Source organism: Alosa sapidissima, chromosome 21 (genome assembly GCF_018492685.1).
Source record: "Alosa sapidissima isolate fAloSap1 chromosome 21, fAloSap1.pri, whole genome shotgun sequence".
Taxonomy (NCBI): Eukaryota; Metazoa; Chordata; class Actinopteri; order Clupeiformes; family Clupeidae; genus Alosa; species Alosa sapidissima.
Genome location: NC_055977.1, coordinates 19,200,944 through 19,221,738, shown reverse-complemented (window position 1 = coordinate 19,221,738; position 20,795 = coordinate 19,200,944). Strand labels below are relative to the sequence as shown.

At 39.5% G+C, this 20,795-nt stretch overlaps 2 protein-coding genes across 2 annotated transcripts; one reads left to right on the top strand and one right to left on the bottom strand.

The window, feature by feature from the left end:
- Window positions 1–5,615: 5,615 nt before the first annotated feature.
- On the bottom strand, window positions 5,616–12,733 carry LOC121695838 (cytosolic non-specific dipeptidase-like). Its single transcript, XM_042076980.1, has 12 exons — window positions 12,585–12,733; window positions 12,069–12,183; window positions 11,774–11,917; window positions 11,317–11,479; window positions 10,660–10,748; window positions 9,392–9,592; window positions 8,812–8,896; window positions 8,426–8,586; window positions 8,009–8,173; window positions 7,443–7,584; window positions 6,988–7,135; window positions 5,616–5,960 (listed from the first exon to the last, which is right to left on the bottom strand). The coding sequence occupies exons 2-12, from the start codon at window positions 12,126–12,128 to the stop codon at window positions 5,894–5,896; spliced, it is 1,425 nt and encodes a 474-aa protein (XP_041932914.1). The 5' UTR covers window positions 12,129–12,183; window positions 12,585–12,733; the 3' UTR covers window positions 5,616–5,893.
- A 304-nt stretch (window positions 12,734–13,037) lies between these two features.
- Window positions 13,038–16,049, top strand: LOC121695836 (zona pellucida sperm-binding protein 1-like). Its single transcript, XM_042076979.1, has 11 exons — window positions 13,038–13,401; window positions 13,478–13,596; window positions 13,691–13,892; window positions 14,066–14,185; window positions 14,270–14,442; window positions 14,561–14,658; window positions 14,768–14,913; window positions 15,025–15,205; window positions 15,295–15,433; window positions 15,519–15,593; window positions 15,679–16,049. The coding sequence occupies exons 1-11, from the start codon at window positions 13,095–13,097 to the stop codon at window positions 15,688–15,690; spliced, it is 1,572 nt and encodes a 523-aa protein (XP_041932913.1). The 5' UTR covers window positions 13,038–13,094; the 3' UTR covers window positions 15,691–16,049.
- Window positions 16,050–20,795: the final 4,746 nt, after the last annotated feature.

Below are 20,795 nucleotides of genomic sequence, written 5' to 3'. Positions count from 1 at the left end.
AGCAAAATGGTTCCTCTGTTGGTAAATTTTAGTCTTCATGAAATGCAACTCTGTCTTTCTTTTCTGTTGACACGCACATTCTCTCTCTTTCTCTTTCTCTCTGTCTCTCTCTCTCACACACACACACACCATTGTAGGGCCTTAATTTAAAAGGTGGGCGAAGTAAAAAGTCTCAACAAGCAAAGTTACCGCACATGAACTATAGGCTAGCTATTGTTTTGCATGTGGGAGAATTGATCAATTTCATCAATGTCAATACTATTAAAAGGTCATACCCATGCTGTTAAATTACCAAATTGATTTCACCTTGCTATTAAAATAGCTTTGGATAGACTTAAAACGTTTAAGTTTTACCTATCATTCATGCAGCTACACATTATCACACACATCTTAAATTTAGTTTGTTTGTTCTGTTACATTACATACTCAGCCCTGATCAGATCCTACTTCTTGACTAAGAAAGACGGTATCATACACTCACGGCTCATATCTTATAAATGCTCAGTATTTCATGACCCCCCCCCCCCCCCCCCCCCTCACACACACACACACACACACACTTCCTGTAACTCATCCACCAGGTGAGATTAATGCATCAACTCAGTCCCTCCATCACCCCCTCCCACCCTCCACCCCAGACACACACACACATACCCCACTCCTCACTGGCAAAACATCTGCCTTTTTCCACTTTGCTGAGCCTGAATATTTCATCCTTCCATCAAATATGCATCGCATTAATTATGTGAACTTACCTCCCTGCCGGCCAGAGACGGTCCGCCGTTGACTTGTCAGGGTGAAAATGTGCAGCGGTGAACTTCTGATGACACCGCCTCACTTAGAACATGAGTTACAGCCCTCAGTGAGAGGACCACAGGCAAGCTGTCAGGCTCGTCCGCCAAGCCAAGCCTGAAATTAAGAGCTGGTTTCTTTTTCCTACTGAATCCCCCCCAATACACACACACACACACACACTTTTTTCCTCCTCAAAGAGCAGCACAATGGCCGCTATACACTTGTGACAAGCCCAAACTTCTGTGTTAATTATATACCTTTGCCTCATCTTTTAATTGCCGTTGTTAATCAGTCATTAACCCCCCTCCCGAGGCATTCCTAAATCTTCCCCACAACACATTTCAGCTCAATAAATTATGTCGTTCTTCGCAGCCAACATGTAATTTCTTTTATTTTTAAAACTGTCATTTTTTCCCTGTGTCTCTGTTTCCCTTTCTCTCACTCACTCGCTCTCTCTCCCTCCCCAGGAGGAGTATTTGTTGTTTGTTCTGCCGGGTTGACAGTAGGGGGATCTTAATCATAACTTGCATTTAAATTATCAGTCTCTCATCTGTCAGAAGGGGAAATAATTCCAGACAACGCAAAGCAAGAGCAATGGCTTAATTGTTCTCTGAGCAACGCTAGCATTAGCACTGACGGATTCCAAACAATGGTGATTGAGCTATAGGCCTGCTCCACTCCACCCCCACCCAACACCCCCCCCCCTCTTCCTTTTACTCCCTCCTCCCCTGCCCTTGATAATTCCACCCTGTCCTCAGAAGGCAAAGGAGCTCTATATGAGTGGATGCATCACTGACAATGGGTTTATTTGCCTTGTCGATCTTTAAAAGGGAAACAGATGTTCCTTGCCAACTGACTTGGGGCACTGAGAGCAAAACCAGTAGTTTAAAAAGCATATCATTTGGTGGGAGGGAGGGGGAACTGATATAATATGACAGTTCCCTACACGCACACACACGCACACACACACATGCACACATACACATACACACACACACACACACACACACACACACACACACACACTCACACACACAGACACACAAGACTCCGCACATGTACTTAGGAGTAAAACAGAAAACAACACAGATCAATGTTTATACATAGGCTAACCTGTGACAGTGTAAGAGTATGGTACATGGGGTTGAGGGTAAACGTTTTGGTGATTTGGGCATTTTAGCATGAGACTTCATTAATGCACAGAATGCAAGACATCACTCTTGCAGGCTCTCACATATAGTATAGTCAGTCATAAAGTTATAGCATTTCACTGATGATTTTGTCCAAAGTGACTTAAAAACATGTTTTATGTGCAAATATGTATGACACTTGTGAATGATATACATTTCAAACAAATTAACAATAAGATGTTGCTACAACTTTTAAGGAAAATGCCTTCTTGTTTCACTTAATTCTTGCTCGTTTTCTCACTTTATGCTGCACTGATGTGGTATACTCTGTCGTGCACAAATGATAACTTTCACACAGCAGATAACAGCCTTGTAATATCTGAAAAGTGCTTCCAAGGTAATAAGGCATCGAGACATCAAGATGTTGTCGCCATGTCAAGGGTAAATGTTGACACAATAAACAGCATTAAATGTCATGGTGTCTCCATGGCATTTTTATTGTTTCTAAACTCAGAATGGGTTTCTTGCATTCTTTTAGCAGTCAAAATACTATTTAGTTATTAGTCAATCAATCCAAAAACTCGGACTTAAATATTTTTCTTATTACTTTGTTGTGTGTAGTGGGACTGAATATGCATCACTGTTCAGTCACCATAAAGTCCTCCATACTCCCTGATTCCATTGTGGTCATATGACCAAGATGGAAGCCGGCTGTGCCCCTCTACCATGAAAGATTTAAATACTTGTGTGTAAATGTGTGTTCCATGCTTGAGGACTTAAGCTGGATTCCGATGAGGTTTCTAATACACATAATGATCGAGTGCTATTCAAATACCAACTGTGTTGTTCGAGATGTGGCAGGCAATAATTTGGCCTATTATATTCTGCCATTTAATTGCCTGCTACCGACATCCGCATGACACATCACAGGCCATGATTTACAATTATTCGGGCAGCGAAGATCACACAGTGACATTATAATCATCTACACACTACAAGTCCCCCAACCCCTCTTCACCCATAACAGCATACCAACGTAGCGACATAAAAATAGTTAGGACTGGGGTTCGAGGCAGATTTCTATTTGGGGGATTATGAAATATTACTTCAGATGGGTCACACCGAACAATGGGCCTTCGAGTGGAATGCCAACTGTGCTGGGTAAAAGCTGCGGGGCGACGTGTCAGTTTGCCGTCAGAGCAGTTCTTCATAAAAAACACACACACACACACACACACTTGACTACCGTAACAATGAAAACTTCAAAGAGACATATTTCTCAGGGACGCATGTGGATTTAGCTTTTATCCAAAGAGATTTACTGTACTTAAACTGGAAAAGTTATCTTTAAGTTTACTCACTACAAAATTAACGCAAGTCTTGACTTTACTTGAACGTGTTGTATTTGTTGTTTAGATTCAAAATGAAGGATCTCAAAATTTTCTAGGCAAACAGCCAAGTCTAAAATTACAATGTGGGCTGAAATGAAAAAAAAGAAGAAAAAAAAGACCTCTGGCCACCGCTATGGTTTCATGAGGCCTCAAATCCATGAATTGTCAAGTTGACAGGCCACTACAGACATTCTCCTCACTACATATTAGTAAATACTTGGGGCAATGCAGCAAGGAGATGCTTTTAAACCAACACATACCGTACCTTGACCTACCTAATCTTGAATATCTCATTTGTAACTGAAATACAATAAACACAAATGCCATGAAGAAATGAAAAACCATATAACGTTGTTGTTGTTGTTTTCAGCTTTGCCCCACAGACATTAAAAAGGGATGCTATTAACTTTACGCACAGTAACGTTTGGGTTAAAACATATAGCAGGTTTAGATTACATAAAAACAAACCATAAAGCAGCACAACCAAACTGTTGCCATTCTCTCACTAAAAAGCACAGAGCTTGTTATAGGCCACATATCCACCATAAAAAGGTTTTGTTGGTAACTGCTGTACATGCTTACATTTTTATCTATGATCTACTGTAATACTTCATAGATACCTACTTACCAATTATTTTCCAGCTTTATTTTATCATTAAAAATAAACATTTTGTCCTCATCATGTATGCTGTGTATGGCTATACCTGCCTCAGACAAATGTTACACTACATTCATTGATATGGCATAAATTCTAAGAGTTCATGGAATAATATTTGAGAATCTACAGTTATTTTGATAATTCTGTAGGCAAACGCTCCTGCCTTTTAACATTTAAGGTTTCCCCACATTTAATTTCAAAGAATGACTACATATAAACATACACCATAACTGGTATGTTAGGGAAAACAGATCCTTGCATGCTACTGTCCTAAAATGATATGACTGTGACTACATACCACCACCTAGTGGACACAGAATGCAAAAAGAAATGTTGTTCTGGAGAGATTTTGATATACAAAACTATAAAAACTATGGAAAAACATAACTATCCCTTCTTAGAATAAATAAGTATTAAAACAATCATGTGATGGTATTTGACATAAGCAACACCAAATGCACTCATTTGACAACACCTTAGTTGCCATCCGAAGTTCAAGGATGATGCACTTCTCTGAATGTGCTAGTCTGCATTTTCCATATCAAAACCTCCATTCCACAGAGAGCAGATGACCTTTACACCCATTAAAGTGAGTTGCTCAAAGCCTTAAACGCAGGTCAAAGAGTGTGCTTTTCAGAAGTCTGTGACTAGGTAAGACCTTGGCAGAGCCAGACTGATACTGGGACAGTTTATTGATTAATAACCTCTGCAAAACATTTGGCAGTTATCTGTCAGTAGTGGTTTATGCTTAGCGTTTAGTAAAGCTCTACAAATCTGCTCAGCTATATTGTTTTTCTCTAGTCAACTGTGAAAGAAAAATAAAAAACATACCAGAACCTGTCATGGAAGCTGTCCACCCGTATCAATCATGACTCGCATAAGATTTAGATGACAATATGAATACTTTTGTCTATAATCTCTATATCAATAAAGTTTTATGCAAGGCAACTGGAGACAAATAGGACAATAACTGTGAAAACCATTAGCACCAAACTAGTGTCACATTTAAAGAAGTCCAAACTGATTTGTATTACATGACTATGAGATTTAGACAATCCTGAGAACTGGATGAACCGGATGAACAAAACAAGTTTCCATTCTAGTTTCTAATTCCAGCTAAACCACTCTATCTGGGTGATGTGACCAAATGAATGATTTTGTCAGCCAGCTCTGTGTCCTGATTTCTCTCTCACACACAGTTATCTGAACTAAGTGGGCACATCATGGCAAACTATAGATAATATGAATACTGATTAGAACCACGAGCAGGCTGTGTGGCGCTTTCTTCCAATGACAGACCACTTTTAGAGGTTACATTTAAGAGAGTGCTGCATGTTAGAGGTCTTTATCATGTGTAATAGAACTGGGGACAAATACAGCACCCAGACACCAATAAAAGAACATGTTAAGGCTCATGTAGTGATTTTGAAACATTTCCAAGGAAATGTTTCAAAGGGCTCTTCTGCCCTAATCTGCTTGTCTTTCAACGCTATGGTGATACAACTAAACTGCAAGCTAGGCACACCATGGGAGATTGTAGACTGCTTCCCATGTGATAATCAGAACAGCAGGCTAAGTGGTCCTTCAGCCATCATTCAACACAACAGCTGATTACTTGAGGTTATCAAATGCACAGTGATCAAGAGAGAACATAATGACGTCTTTTATTGAGCATGTTTTCATTTGATGTTGCCCGAGCGACACCGCTGACAGAGGCGTCGTCCTATTTGAGCTGACAGTACTCACTCTTCTGCATAGCAGAGAAGCGGAGGTCCACCCTCCAAGACAAAACAAAAACGGGCAACAACTGTTTTCAGATGGGTTACATTCTGCCAACTATTTCAAGCATGTTCTGGGTAGAGGCCATTAAAAACAATGATTCAGGTACATTGAGTACCAGAGTTAAGACAACAGGCCAGTTACTTCAGCAAAGATACTTCATGGAAGTAAGCTGCCAACAGTTTGGTTCCCTGGATGTAGTTAGACCTGAAAAAGAAAGAAAGAAAGAAAGAAAGACTCATGTAAATCATAAATCATGTAAAATATTATAGGGTTGACATTTCTTAGCAGTATTCGTTAAACACATGACTTTTAGAACAACGAGGTTAATAAAAAAGGAGTAATAGTATTATATGCATTACTATTAGTTCTAAAAACAGTCAGGGTCATCACTTCACAATCATTACTTGACCATGATCCAGTAACACTTTCTTTATCAAGCAAGTCAATAAGACACAGCCATAATGCACAAATTATAGTCTCTGTAATTGTTTATATTAGGGCTGTCAAAATAACGCATTCATTTCAATTAATTAATCACAGAAAAAAATAACATGTTAAAAAATGAACTCTTATTAAATCACATTCTGTAGTGATCTTTGACCCAGTGCAGTTCTAGCCACTGTTGACAAGAACATTGTTCTCTGCAATTTTTGCATAAAGTAATTACCGTACCATAGGAGTTTGTCAAGTCTACTCAACAAACCGGTTGAGGTATGAGCTAGCATACTCCTTGATGATAATAAATAACGCTAGCAGTAAACCTTGTCAAGCTACTTCTGACCAGGCATTCAGACGCAAAATGATTGTTTATTTAGCCTACTCTACCTATGAACGACTTAACTAACTAACCGACTAATCCCTTACTAAATGGACTACATTACTTTGGTGTTACTGCTCACATCATTGACAGTGAGTGGAAGCTTCAGTCATTTGCATTTACCATGCTAAAAACGGACTCCAGGCACTATGCTGATGCCTGCGTCCAACAGTAAAAATGAAAACTAGATATACCGCAAAGCGGTACAAAATACAACCGCCGCTCAGTCCTGCACATTCTCTCCGCAAAAATAAATCACGCTTGTCAATTCGTCTCCATCTCCTACTCCAGCCCAAACTCTTGCAACTTTTGTGTATGTAAATGAGTGCGTGCATAGTGTGTGTGTGTGCGGGGAGGGGATAATCTACCTCCACAAAGCCCACATGTAGTGCAAGGCTGATTTGTTACAGTTACCTGTTGATCTTCTCATTCTGTGAATGAGCACCATCATCTGAGGAGCCTACTGGCAGCAGCATGACGTTGCGGCCGGTGGCTTCCTGGAAGGTCAAGGTCACCGGGATACTTCCACCCTCCCTCGTCAGGTCAGGCTCGACTCCAAACACTGTTAGGAGCAGGAGCGAGAAAAGGTTAATAAAATATTATGGACTATGGAGCCACAACTTAAATTGATCAAGTCTGTTTTTTAATCAACAACCAGAGAGATAAAGTTTGAGTGGCTCCTTCCAGAACCTGAACTAGTATGATTAACTGTCTGATCTTCCCTCAGTTTTCAATAAAGTCTCACTGCATCTCAAATAGACCTCGGACGTTCGCTTACAAAAAAAAGACCCAAAAGCTACCATCTTTGCTCTTGGGTCTTTTTTGTAGCCGAACTTCAGGAGGTCTATATTGACTTTACCAAGACATACCAGTTTTCATGGCTTTCCTGCCAGCCATGAAGTGGGGGTGGTTGAAGTCCGCCACCCAGGCCTTTGCTCCATGGCCCATGTAGGCCCTCAGCTTGTTGGGGCTTTCCAGTTCAGCAAATTTCTTTTCTAGGTGACCGATGACCTGAGGAAGTGATAAGAATATGGTTAAAATCATTAGATGTGTTTAACGATGCAGCTTGCACATGTGGTCATAGTGAAATGTGGTGAATAGCATAGTAAATGCATACAATGTTTTGCATTGAATACACCTCATCTGAGTACACCCTACAAGACATGCAAGTGGCATAAGCCAACTCCAATGTATAATGAAATCATACTCAATGAGACCTGAAGCCAGCCATACTGACTACTTTCAAAGTATGTCATTGATGACAAAATGTTTCATGGTAAACTTCACTCAGGGTTAAGGTTGGGTTAACTAATGTAATGAATTAAAAAAATTCACTGCATTGTAATTTCAACAACAACTACATGTTTGCGTTTAGTGAGACAAAGACAAATTTTCACTTAACTTGAAAATTAACGAGGAGAAAAACTTGACTTACTTGTTTCTCCACCACTTTTGGATCCATGTCAGGGACGAGACGGATGGAGAATTTGCCGATGACCTTCCGTGGGATGACCGTTTTGGCCCCACCTTCATAGAAAGCCCCCTCAATGCCATGTAGAGACAGAGATGGGTATCTCCACCGATGCATCAGGATTTGTTCCTGTCCACAAATTGCAATCGCAAACAAAGTCAGTGCTCCACAAACAACACAAAAATTGTGAGTGTTCATCACAATGACACAATGAAGCCATGTTCACCATAATATCATGAGTTTTGATATCAAGGGCTGGTAAAAAAAAATGTCTTCCTGTCAGTTGGAAACCCCTTTATAACTTTACATTACAGTAGTGTACACAATATTCCAGTGGACAATCCCAGGAGATTAGATTCAGTGTCAAACACATGAGCATACCTTGGTGTCGTGCAGTAGTTTGCATGCCCCGACATCCTTGCAATACTCATCCATGTCAAAGTCGATCTTCTCATAGAGCTTTTTCTCCTCCTCTGTGAGAGGGGCCACAGAATCGTACATCCCTGGCACCAGGATCTTTCCCTTCTTGTCCACCAGTGAGCCTAATTTCAAAATAATCAGCAAACAATCAAACAGAATAACAACAGAAAACACTTAACTCTGAAACTAAGAAAAGCTTATCAGTTTTGTATACTATTTGGCATCGTCTTCTATTGATACCAATAATGATAGCCATCCTAGTTATGTTTCTGGTATTCTCAACAATCCAAATATTCATCAATTAAGAACCTGTGATGTGCATTTGTGATACTAGCCAATGCACTCACCCATAAGGGAAATCAGGTCTGTCATGGCTTCATGCACTGAACCGCCAAACACGCCAGAGTGCAAGTCTTTATCACAGCACGCCAACTGTGGGACAAACAGCGCAATATTGACAACGGCAGGGAACAGGTTCAACAGGCACTTAATTACTGAAACAGATCCCAAGAGCTACTAAACCGCTGGCGTTCATTACACCTGAGATTCAGAGCCATTGAAAACCTTCAAGTATAACTGCCATCGTCAACACAATAAGTGGGACTCAAAACTGGACTGATCTCTGTAATGGAATGTTTATTGATTTTTCAACATAGGGAAGTATACACAACATTGTCAATAATGGTCAAATTTTCCTTTAACCTGCCCGCCTCCCCACCCAATCCCTTACCAACACATGGATCAGCATTATTCATTGGAAAACTGGACTGTTCTTTATGAAATACGAGTTTCACGAAGGTCAAGAAAAAGATACACCTCTAACACACACACACGCACAACAGACTAAATCAGCATGGAAAGGCTCATTACCCAGTAGCATGTACTTATGGAAATCAGTAGTGTGCATAGAGAGGCAGAGTTAATTACCTCAATGAAGAAGTAGCAGATGCCACGCAGCCCGTAGGTGATGCAGGGCTTCGTTTTTCCCAGCCAATAGTTGTCCGAGATACAAACATAATCGACATCCTTGAAGAAAGAGTCCTTCCGGGAGAAAACCAGATCATCTAGACCCTCAGAGCCAGACTCCTCCATCCCCTCAAAACAGAACTTAATGTTGATGGGAAGCTCCTGTTGGGGTAACAAGGAGACTGGATAAAGGTCTGGTTTAAAATGTGAAGACTTAAAAGGAAAGTAATTTACAAACAGTAACATATGAAGAAAAAAGTAAGGTAAAGTGGTGTACAGTTCTCAAGTATATTCACTGTATTCATGGTTGTGAAACTGAATATTGTCTGAGAAACAGTAACCAATCCATAGCCTAGCTATGATCAGTAGGTCAAGGTCACTTGCTTGCTGATGAAAATACTCCTCATAATAACAATAGACAGAATTTGAAGGGTTCAGATGCAAAAGCCTCTAAATGCCACCTACGTCAAAAATGAGATAAAGATGGTGAGTGAATGCTCTCCTCACATAGTATACGTTAATCAAATAATTTAACTTCAAAACACACTAAATAACACTCTTGTCCTGGTCTGAAATATCGATTTCTATGCAAAAACCTATAGGAACCGGATTTTAAATGCTCATTTAAAAGAAATGTGGTCAGACGGATTTAGAGGGTTTTGCATCTGAACTCTTCATTTGTACTTTTTAAGGATATTTACATTTTCAAACTCATTTTAAAACCTTAGACACATGATATGGTCTTGAGAGGAGAAAGGAATGTTGCCACTGATATGGACCTTTGAGCATGCAGAGTTGCATTATGCAGATAGTAACATTAATTTGCAGAAGTTGCAAAATGTATGTTGCACACGCATTTATTGTTTTTTTGGATGACTCTAATCTAAATGCTACAGAACTTCATGGCTGATTATATTTGCTTTATTCTGATTATAACTTGCACAACTGATTAGATTTATGCAAGCTAATTAGATTAGCTTCAGTTTTATGGACAGTACGTTATCAGACCCCAAGCATTACAAATGCTGGAATCGTTTAATTAAGTGGTGCATGGGTGTATTAAGTGGTTTTACATGGAACATTTTCCACACTTTCTTAAAAATAAACTGATCTATCATCAAATCATCTGACTCTAAGATGCTCAACATGAAACATTGCCATATGATCATGACATGCAAAGTGCTTGCGTTTGGTTTGGTGTCATTTGATTCATTGGTGTAATTCAGTACTTGCTTGGTCTTCTGGTAGGCCTCAATGCAGTTGAACCAGGCCAGGACAGGTCCCTTGTCATCTGTGGAGCCTCTTCCATACAGCTTCCCTATTGTAATTACAGACAGGAGTGAAAAGCTGCAGGGGGAACACTTCAGTAACCAATTAAATCAGGGTAGTAAATGTTCCAACTTTATGTAAACAAAGCTTGCTTGAAAACTGAGAAAGATGTTGGCTAATCCAGGGTGCATCTATCATGCAATGTCAATGGTGGAGTTCTATTCATGTCGCACAGTATTTAAATTCCATTACCCTAATAATTGATAATTGAAAGCATCTTCAGAATTTCCTTGTGTCTATAGACTTTTGCAACCTATCAAACTAAAAGCACAAACAGGAAGACAAGAGGCTGGAATTTATAAAATCATTGGCTTAGCACTGATATCCACATTAGGAATTTTGTGCAAATTTCCAGTTCCTATCCACATGAGGAACTGAAAGCAAGAGTGTCTGCAGTAAGTACAACATGTGTAGATCAAATGACAAATCATGTGACTGAAAAATGTCTTTAGTCATGCAAAATAAATGTGTCACTGAAGCCTTTTAACCACAACTGCACACTTGGCATTGTCCTTTTAATTGCATTGTAAGCTTGGTGATCGAGTGAATCCACCTACCATCCTTCTCCACCAGCTTGAAAGGGTCGGTGTCCCAGCCATCGTCAATGTTTGCAGGCTGGACGTCGAGGTGACCATAGATGCACACAGTCTTCTTGCCAGGGTCTGAGCCGAGGCGACCCAGAATAATGGGAGGAAGTGGGATCTCCTGACCGTCCGCCAACTATACAAAAATGCAATGTCTGTATTATGCATGCAAATTAAACCGCAATTACATATAAGCTCCTTAATTTCTTTTACATTTTTTTTGGGGGGGGGGCTTTAATGCGACAGGATAGTGGAGAGTGACAGGAAGTGAGTGGGAGAGAGAGTCGGGGAGGGATCCGGAAAGGACCACGGGGCGGGAATTGAACCCGGGTCGCCAGCGTACGGTGCAGGTGTCATAAGCTCCTTAATTAAATGGGCTTGCAAACAACTGGACATCAAATCAGAATAGCATCTAGACATTTAGGCCTACCTCCTGTTTGCCAATGTCAACCAGCTCCACCGTTCCGCCAAGTTTCTCAATATCCTTTGCTGCCATCTCCATCATCTTTTTAATCTCTCCACGTTTCTCTGGCCATGCAGAAACACTCTGAACTGATACCCATTCTGCCAAACGCTTCAGAGAAAGACAAGCACTTAACAATACAACACCTTTGGTCGATTTGGCATTACATCTGTACTGTAGACTATACAAAATAGTATTCTACCCATTAAACAAATGCATGTGGTCTCTAGATCGATGTACCAACAAAAAATCCATTATTTACCTGAATGTACAGTTCTTGGTTTTCGTCCACGTACTTAAAAAGTTCTGGAAGAGAAGTCATCTTTCCAAACGTTCACCCTTAGGCCAGAGGAACTGAGCTCGAAGTGGACTTTTACCTGTGAAATGTAGTCTTTAACCAGATTGTTATCACAAGAGAGGCTCCACCTATCCTATTAATCTTGACGTCATATTGATTGTGGTGACAGGACTACGATAACAGACAATAAGACGTTTTTCAAATTAACTGGTGAACTCAGTCAATCAACTGATATTGCATTACTTATTTTAATTGATCTTTACACGATGCGTCCAATTAACTCCGCGGGACACAACGCTAACAACAAAATGCACACTTAACAAGCATATAATGTTACGTAGCATGATCGAACTTCGATACTTAACAGGGAAGTAACATTAAAATCTGGAGTTTGTGGTGACAAGGGTGCCGTTAATATTACCTAAGATTATATTTTATGCAACAAATGCAAGGCACATGTATCTTTATATAAAATATTACCTTGATAATATCACACCAAAATGATCAGCAACAGTGTCGTTATTTCTGCAGAGTCAGACCTCACTCACTGCCCGAGTTGTGTTTTCAGAAGGCAGCATGTGATACTTTTTCCGGTTTGTCGCCATCTCGTGCGTGACGTTGGTTCCTAAAACCAATCAGATTCTTCTGTAGAGCGTCTTCTTCAGCTGTACAACAGTAAACGGTTTAGTGAGCTCAGCTGTCACATTTCTATAATTTCAATGTAATTAAATGTAATGCATTTCCCTCACATGCTGGCCAGGGTGGTTATAATCTATCAAGCCTGTTGAAAATTAATAGCTTTGCCAGGTTTCCTCTTTTAATCATAGCCTGCTTCAGCCTCTCCTTCACAGGTGTTCTCAATGAACGAAAACTTAAGTGGACCACGCGCCGTCTTCATTGATTGAACAGCCTATATAGGCTATTGCAAAATAACACAACTGCATAACGTGCAGTTTAGTCACTGACGGTTGACTGCAGCCATTTGCTGACATGTTTGTGCTATTTTGGTTAGTTGTGGGGTTAGCCCTTACACAAACTCTAGATCTTAACAGTCATCTGGAAGATCTGTCAGAAGGGGAATATGGCTCCTTTTCTTTTGTCCAGAACGAGGATGACTATACTGTAGGCCAAGCTGTCATCCTGTTATCAGAAACGGCTGATGACCACGATTATTCTAGCTCTGAGAAAGGGTTCAAGGTGTTGGCTCCAAGTTCCCAGGAATTGCCAGTGGAGTGCACCAACAGTACAATCAAGGTGGAACTTCCCGCTGGTCCACTCGAGGGGCTTAGGATACTAGGTAGGCGCCTTTTACCCAAGGTAGATAGACCTGTGTCATGTTTAGTTGATCTGTGTCTTATTTTCTTTCTTAAAAGGCTCAACAGCTACAGAGCCTCTACTCCAGGCTGTCAAGTCATGTGGATATACACTAACAAAGACACAGGAGAAGAACACACTCACTGTCAGTTTCAATGGCTGTCACGTAACCTTGGAGGTCAGTTAGACCTACAGTTTCCCCCTTCCCCTCCCATTTTGGTTGCAGCAGTGGAACAAATCCTCTTCTAACGAACTTGTTTTCCTCTCAACAGAGCGATCATTATAAAATTCGCCTGCTTTATGTCACCAATGACGGCAGAGTAGAAGTCAACACCGTTTCCTGCCCAGTTCCTCAATATTCAAACTCGATGATGTCTGATAGCCCTGTCAGGAAGTCTGGCGTGAAGTGTGATGCCACTACTACTGTTGTTCCCGTGATCAGACCGACTCTAAAGCCTGTGCCAATGCCTGGTGGTTTGTATGACTAGAGCTCTGCTCCTTCATGAAGTATACTTTGGAACTACGAACAAGATGGCTACAGACCTTTCTATAAATACTCAATATTGGTTGATCATTACCAAGTCCAGTGCAAGTAGCCTACTTTATTATATTTGTGTAAGGATTCATTTTATTTTATGTTTCCCTAGGCTGTGGTGTTCCACAAGAGCAGCAGATTGCCTGTTGTTCTGGATTATCTGCCTCTGAATGTCTGGTAAAGGGGTGCTGTGTGGACCCCACAAGTCAAAAATGCTACTATCCTGTTAATGGTGATCTTGGGCCCAGCCATTTTGATTTTCTTTATTTTTTTTAAACAAAGTTGGGCCCTAATAGTTTTTTTTTCTTCTCCCCAGTTTGCACGTTGGACCAACACTTTGTTTTTGTCATCACACGTGATCTGGTCAGTCTACCAGTGAGTCCTACTTCTCTGGTAGTTGCTGGCAACCGTAGTTGCAAACCAGTGGTTGTCAACAGGAACTTTGCCCTTTTCAAGTTTTCAGTTACAGAGTGTGGAACTCGAGTGTATGTAAGTGTTTTCAAGCTGTGGACTACAGCATCTTTGACTGACTGCAGCCGTTAACAAATATTGTTCAGAATATTTATCTTGCCTGGAAAACAAAGTATTTTCTTTTTTTCCCAACTAGGAAGTTGGAGACAGTCTTGTGTACCTGGCTGAAGTGCAAACCGTTAGAAGGCTCCACAAAATGAAATATGCAATTATAAGCAGAGACAATCCCATCAGGTTGCTATAGTGTGCTGTATATTGTGTGTGTGTATATACTCTGGCCTCACAGGCTATTAGGCATGATCTCTGGGTATATGACTCATCAATCTTGTGCCTATTTCCGCAGGTTCATGGTGGAGTGTCGTTATCCTAAGAATTCTCAGCTTGATATGGTCAAGCTTGCCAGTGCTGGGTTTCTGGTGATGAGCCCCATTTTACCATCTATAGTCACTTCAGAGGGATTGTATGGTGTACAACTGCGAATTGCTGAAGGCTTGTTTTTTTTATTTTTTATTATTATTGATTTTTATTCCTTTAATTCATCTGCCTTTCTTTATTCATTTCTATCCTTTGTGTAAAATTACTCCCTTCTATCTACCTTAGATAAGACATTTTCCAAGTTTTTGCCCCACTACCACCAACCCTTGCGTCTTTTACTGGGAAACCCGGTGTACCTTGAAGTGCGCATCTTCTCCCCTAAGGCAAAAGCCGCTGTGCTTCTGGTCCATTATTGTGTGGCATACCCTCGTTCTGCTAGAAGTGCTCTTGTTCTTGTTTATGAAGGGTGAGCAGTATTTAAAGCTAATGATCATGGCCTTAATGGTGCTGTCAATTTTCCAAGAATTCAGAGTGTCATTCGTGTGTGTCTTTCAGGTGTCCTGATGCCTTGGATTCTCCCTCCACTGCAATTCTTCACATGGGTAATCTGCCGCAAAATCGTCATACACGTCGTTTCATGGTCAAGGCATTCCAGTTCATGGATCAAACGACCAATAAGTTCCTAAATGAGGAGGTGCGTGTGTGCGTGTGCGCGCGTGTGTGTGTGTGTGTGTGTGTGTGTGCATTTTGAAGGAAATTCACTCAATGTCTCTTCACAGATCTATTTCATGTGCTCAGCTGAAGTGTGTCTTCCTTCACAAACTACTTGCAAAGAAACTTGCTTTGATAAAAAGGTATGTCTTCAAATTTTACTTTTCTTTTTTTTTTTTTTTTTCCATTTCCACAGTTCTGTCAATCATTATTTCTATTTTCTTATAGGTTTCTCCATAACAAAAGCGACTGCTCCAGTTTCTTTATGTTCTGAATACATTTTATTGATTTAATGTGTTGGTCATTGCTGATGGTTCAAGTATCAGTGTTTGATTCTTAATAAACATAAGCTGCAGCTCTCATTAATTGGTGAGTGACACCAAAAAATCTAGTGGGATTAACTCCGTTACCTTTTTTTTTTTTTTTTTTTTTTTTTTTTTTTTTTTTTCCCCCCTCAGTAGTGCAGTACCAGGTGCCAGAATGAGGTTCAAAGTGCAGGAGCCAGATTAGTCTGAGTGAGTTGAGATTGAAGGTACATATTTGGTACCATTGAAGCTGTAATTTTAAGTAGATTAAGAATATCAGGTGCCTACAACTCCTTCAAAAAAAAGAAATCCAGAGCTTTCAATGAACCACATTAAAATCAATAGGCCAAAATCAAATTACATATTGCATCAGGCATGCATCGATGCCAAAGTTGAGCAAATTGTTCCATCTCTTGAGTGTCAAATCCATAGACGTGAATGTTGTCGCCAGTGGCTGTTAGCCTTAGAGAAGCCCTATGCAACAATTTTAGCAAAAATTACCTTAATTATGCAGGTTGAGTCGTTCTGATGGTTCTTTTTGGGTCGTTTGGTGGGAATAACCAGACTTGCATAAGTCAAGTCAGTTTTATTACAGTGCATGAAAATGCACTGTACTGTTCTTCCTAGGCTTCTTATTACAGTGCATGGAAATGCACTGTACTGTTATTCCAAGGCATTTTATTATTATTAGAGTGCATGAAAATGCACTCTACTGTTATCCGAATTCTTCTTCTAACGCTTTTTGTGCGTTTAATACAGCTTCAACCGTTTAACGTAGAAACTTCAACTTTGTAACTTTTATACTTTTTAAACTATTAATTAAAAACTACTAAAATTTCCCCACTGACTTAACATTAGATTATGACATCACACTAGAAATTAGAATCCTATGCCAGGTGGCCACCTGGATCAGCATATATGGCTCTGGCCAGGCCACCTGGATCAACTCTGAGTTTCTCAGGCTTTATGACATCATAGCAATTAGAATATTGTGCCAGGTGGTCAGGCCACCTGCATCAACTGTCAGTTTCTCAGGCTTTATGCATAGTCTCATTCTATGCTATAAGCCTGAGAAACTGTTCAGTCATTCCAACTATATTAAACCTCGTCTACCTAGCAAATAATTTAACCTTTTAGACCATCCACCTATTTAACTGTTCAGTCATTCCAACTATATTAAACCTCGTCTACCTAGTTCAGTCATTCCAACTATATTAAACCTCATCTACCTAGCAAATAATATAACCTTTTAAAACCTCATCTACCTCATAACTGCTAAAATGATTATCTAAGTTAGCTAAGTCACATGGTTAACATAGTTAACATGTTAGCATTGATAGCATTTTTTCCAAAACTGCTAGAAAATATGAGCTAAGTTAACTAAGTAACTTGGTCAAACATTAGAGCCATTCCAACTGTCAGTTATCGTCAACTATCTACCTATATAGAGCCTTTAAACTATTTGTCTATCAACACACATTAAACTGTCGGTCTGTCAACAACTTTTAAACTATCTACATATAACTTTTAAACTTTCAACATTCATTAAACTATCTGTCTATTAAACTATGTCTAACAACTGTTAAACTATCTACATTCAACTTTTAAACTGTCTACGTCTAAACTATCAACTTTTTATTAAGCTATGCTATGTCTGTCCTAGCTTCATTTTCATGCACTCGTAATTCCCTGGAATTGCATTCTCTAGTTACAGTGCATGAAAATGCACTGTACTGTTATTTCTTCTTCGTCTTCTTCGTCTTCGTCTTCGTCTTCGTCTTCTTCTTCTTCTTCTTCTTCTTCGTCTTCTTCGTCTTCTTCGTCTTCTTCTTCTTCTTCTTCTTCGTCTTCTTCTTCTTCTTCTTCACAAACTGGCCCTATTAAGACTACACATCCTGTTCAACTGCTTCCTCTGCCAAAAACTGTTTCAAAATAAAAGTCCTCACTACAATATTTCACTGTTAAACAATTTAACCCTTTAAACTACTGAACTTTTTAACTGTTCAGCCATTGTAACTGTTACTTGTCATCAACTATGACTCCTACCCACTGTAGCTAGTTAGCATGGTTAGCATAGTTAACATGTTAGCATGCTAGCATATTAGCGTTTTTAGCAAAACTGTTAAAAATGATTAGCTAAGTTAGTTAAGTAACGTGGTTAGCATAGTTAGCATGCTAGCGTGTTAACATGCTAGTTAGCATTTTTAGCAAAACTGTTAAAAATGATTAGCTAAGTTAGCTAAGTAACATAGTTAGCATGCTACCATAGTTAGCATGCTAGCATGTTAATTAGCATTTTTAGCAAAAAAACTTGGTTAACATTATCTCTGATAACATAGTAGCATAACTGCTAGCAAACATTAGGGCCATTCCAACTGTCAACTGCCATCTATTCAGTAGGCCTACGGTTGCAGTCAGCCTGACCATCCACACACACACAAGCCTACCGATACCAAAATTCCCCCCTGATTCCCCCCCCCCCCCCATAAATAACAAACACACAGTATCATGCTGTAGCAACACTTCATAAACTGAACCCAAACATTTAGATTTGGACCTATAGGTTATTATATAATCAGTATCGTAATTTCTGTCAACTATGACTATCTCCATGCATGTTCAGTAGCCTATATTTTTCATTTAGTCAAGCAGTGACATGTGGTTTAATCAGTGTTGGGCAAGTTACTTCAAAATCGTAATATATTATGTATTACTTATTCAAAGTAATTCATTACATTATAATATTACTGTCTCTGAATTGTAAGGCATTACACTACTATTGTATTACTTTTAAAGGTGCCATGTATAAGAATTGAGGTAAAAATATCCAAAAAATGAGCTACACGCATCAAAAGAATAAGAAATAAGGGCGACGATGTCATTAAAAATGACAAGGTATAGTGCTGCAGAGAGATCAACCTAAATTAGCATGCTAAATTACTAGCCACAGCCCGACAGGTGTCATAATACCAGTTTCGGCCATGGGAGGCGGTATGCGGGCAACATAACCGCCAGCCAAACTGCAATACACGTGTCTCTGTTGTTACTCTAGGGTAGACCAACTCACTTTCTGGAGGTATACTGCCCCATCTTTTATGGAATGTGGAGTATGAATTGATTTTTTGGCGGACATTACACATGGCACCTTTAAGTTACTTTACCAAAATATCTGGAAATATGGATTTGGAATTCTAAATGCAGTTTATTATGCTCAATGCAGCTCATTGCACTTCTAATGGAGAGTGATGTGGTACAACATAATGACTGAGCTAGGCTTAAGGCTACAGTAGAATGCAATAGGTGCAGTGATGGCTCATGATGCAATACAAGGAACAATCATAGCCAGAATTTTGTTAAAAGAAGACAAAAGGTCAAAGTCTGGTCAATTGTGATAGAAATGCTGTAACTTTAGGCTTAGGCCTACTCATTAAAATCAACAGAGAGCCCACTACCTGTATATTGTAACCCAAAACTTAGACATGTCAAGATGGGCTACACAGTGCAGCTACTGGCCATTTTTGTGCCCTAACTGGTGAAATACAGTATTAACCTAAGTATGTCACCATATGGCCAACTATAAAGATGTAATCTGCCTGTTCCCAGGGATGGGTAGTATTTCTGAAACATGTAATATGTGTTTCAAATGCAAAATAGTAATTTTGTAATTTTAAAAATACTGCAAAATACTATATGTGAAACACAAAAAAAGTAGATACTACAGACAGGTGTAATGAATAATTGGTAATTAGGCAACAATGGTTTATGTTTATCGCAATAAGCTAATGTGAGAACAGCTGTGTTCAACAACACTTACAGCTTTTCAGTGACGGCTATTGCTGAAGCATCAGCTCTGGTCTGAAGCACTGGTGTGAAGTGGTACGCAAGTAAAGATGAGCAAGTTGACCTGTGCAAGTTCACATAAGGACACTGACAAAGGCAACCCTGTCCCATTTTCTCCATGCCAATCTTTAACAGAAAAATGTCATATCTCAACCACGACATTTTGAGATGACCTCAATATATGGTAAGGTGTTGAGTGTACCCAGATAGGTCAGTCACTTAGGCCTACCATATATCGTCACAGGTGACAAGCTAATCATCGCAAAGTGTTGTGCTAATGCTGGGAACAGGCAGGGATGGGCAGGCAGAATGTATTTCTAAATAAAATACCTAATACCCTCATTTTTAATGTATTAAAATAAACTACAAAATACAGTAGGCCTAACCATATTACGTATGTATCAAAATAAAATACTGTATTTTTGTATTTAGAAAATACTCAAAATACTTTTTTCAAGGAAGTATGGAAGCACTGCAAAAAACTTTTTTTTATCCCAAACATTTAGCCTATTAAAACTATATAGTAAAAAACAATACAATTTGGCCCCTGTCGTATACCATATGCAAGTTCATGTAGTGTGATCAAGATTAAGAATAATTCAAGAATTTACATTTACATTTAGTCATCTAGCTGATGCTTATCCAAATGACTGACAGAGCTTTCAATTAACCACATTATAATCAATAGGCCAAAATCATAATTGTGTATCTGTGCCAAAATTCGTAATTCAAGTCCAGTGCAGAACTGAATAAGAAAATCATACGGCTATGTATCTTGAAGTTCCAGTATGTGAGACTTGACGTGCCTTAATATCTCCAACCTCAAGTATGCAGCTAATAAGGAAATAGAATTGTTATTTAATTAAACAAGGTGAACTTCTCCCCACTGTGGAATGCAGAAAAGGATGCTACAAGGAAGGGAATTCAAACACACTCAACACCTTACCATCTATTGATGTCATTGTGGTTGAGATATCTGACATTTTTCTGTTAAAGACTGGCATGGAGACAATGGGACATGGTTGCCTTTGTCAGTGTCCTTATGTGAACTTGCACAGGTCAACTTGCTCATCTTTACTTGCGTACCACTTCACACCAGTGCTTCAGACCAGGGCTGATTCTTCAGCAATAGCAGTCACTGAAAATCTGTAAGTGTTGTTGAACACAGCTGTTCTCACATTAGCTGATTGCGATAAACAT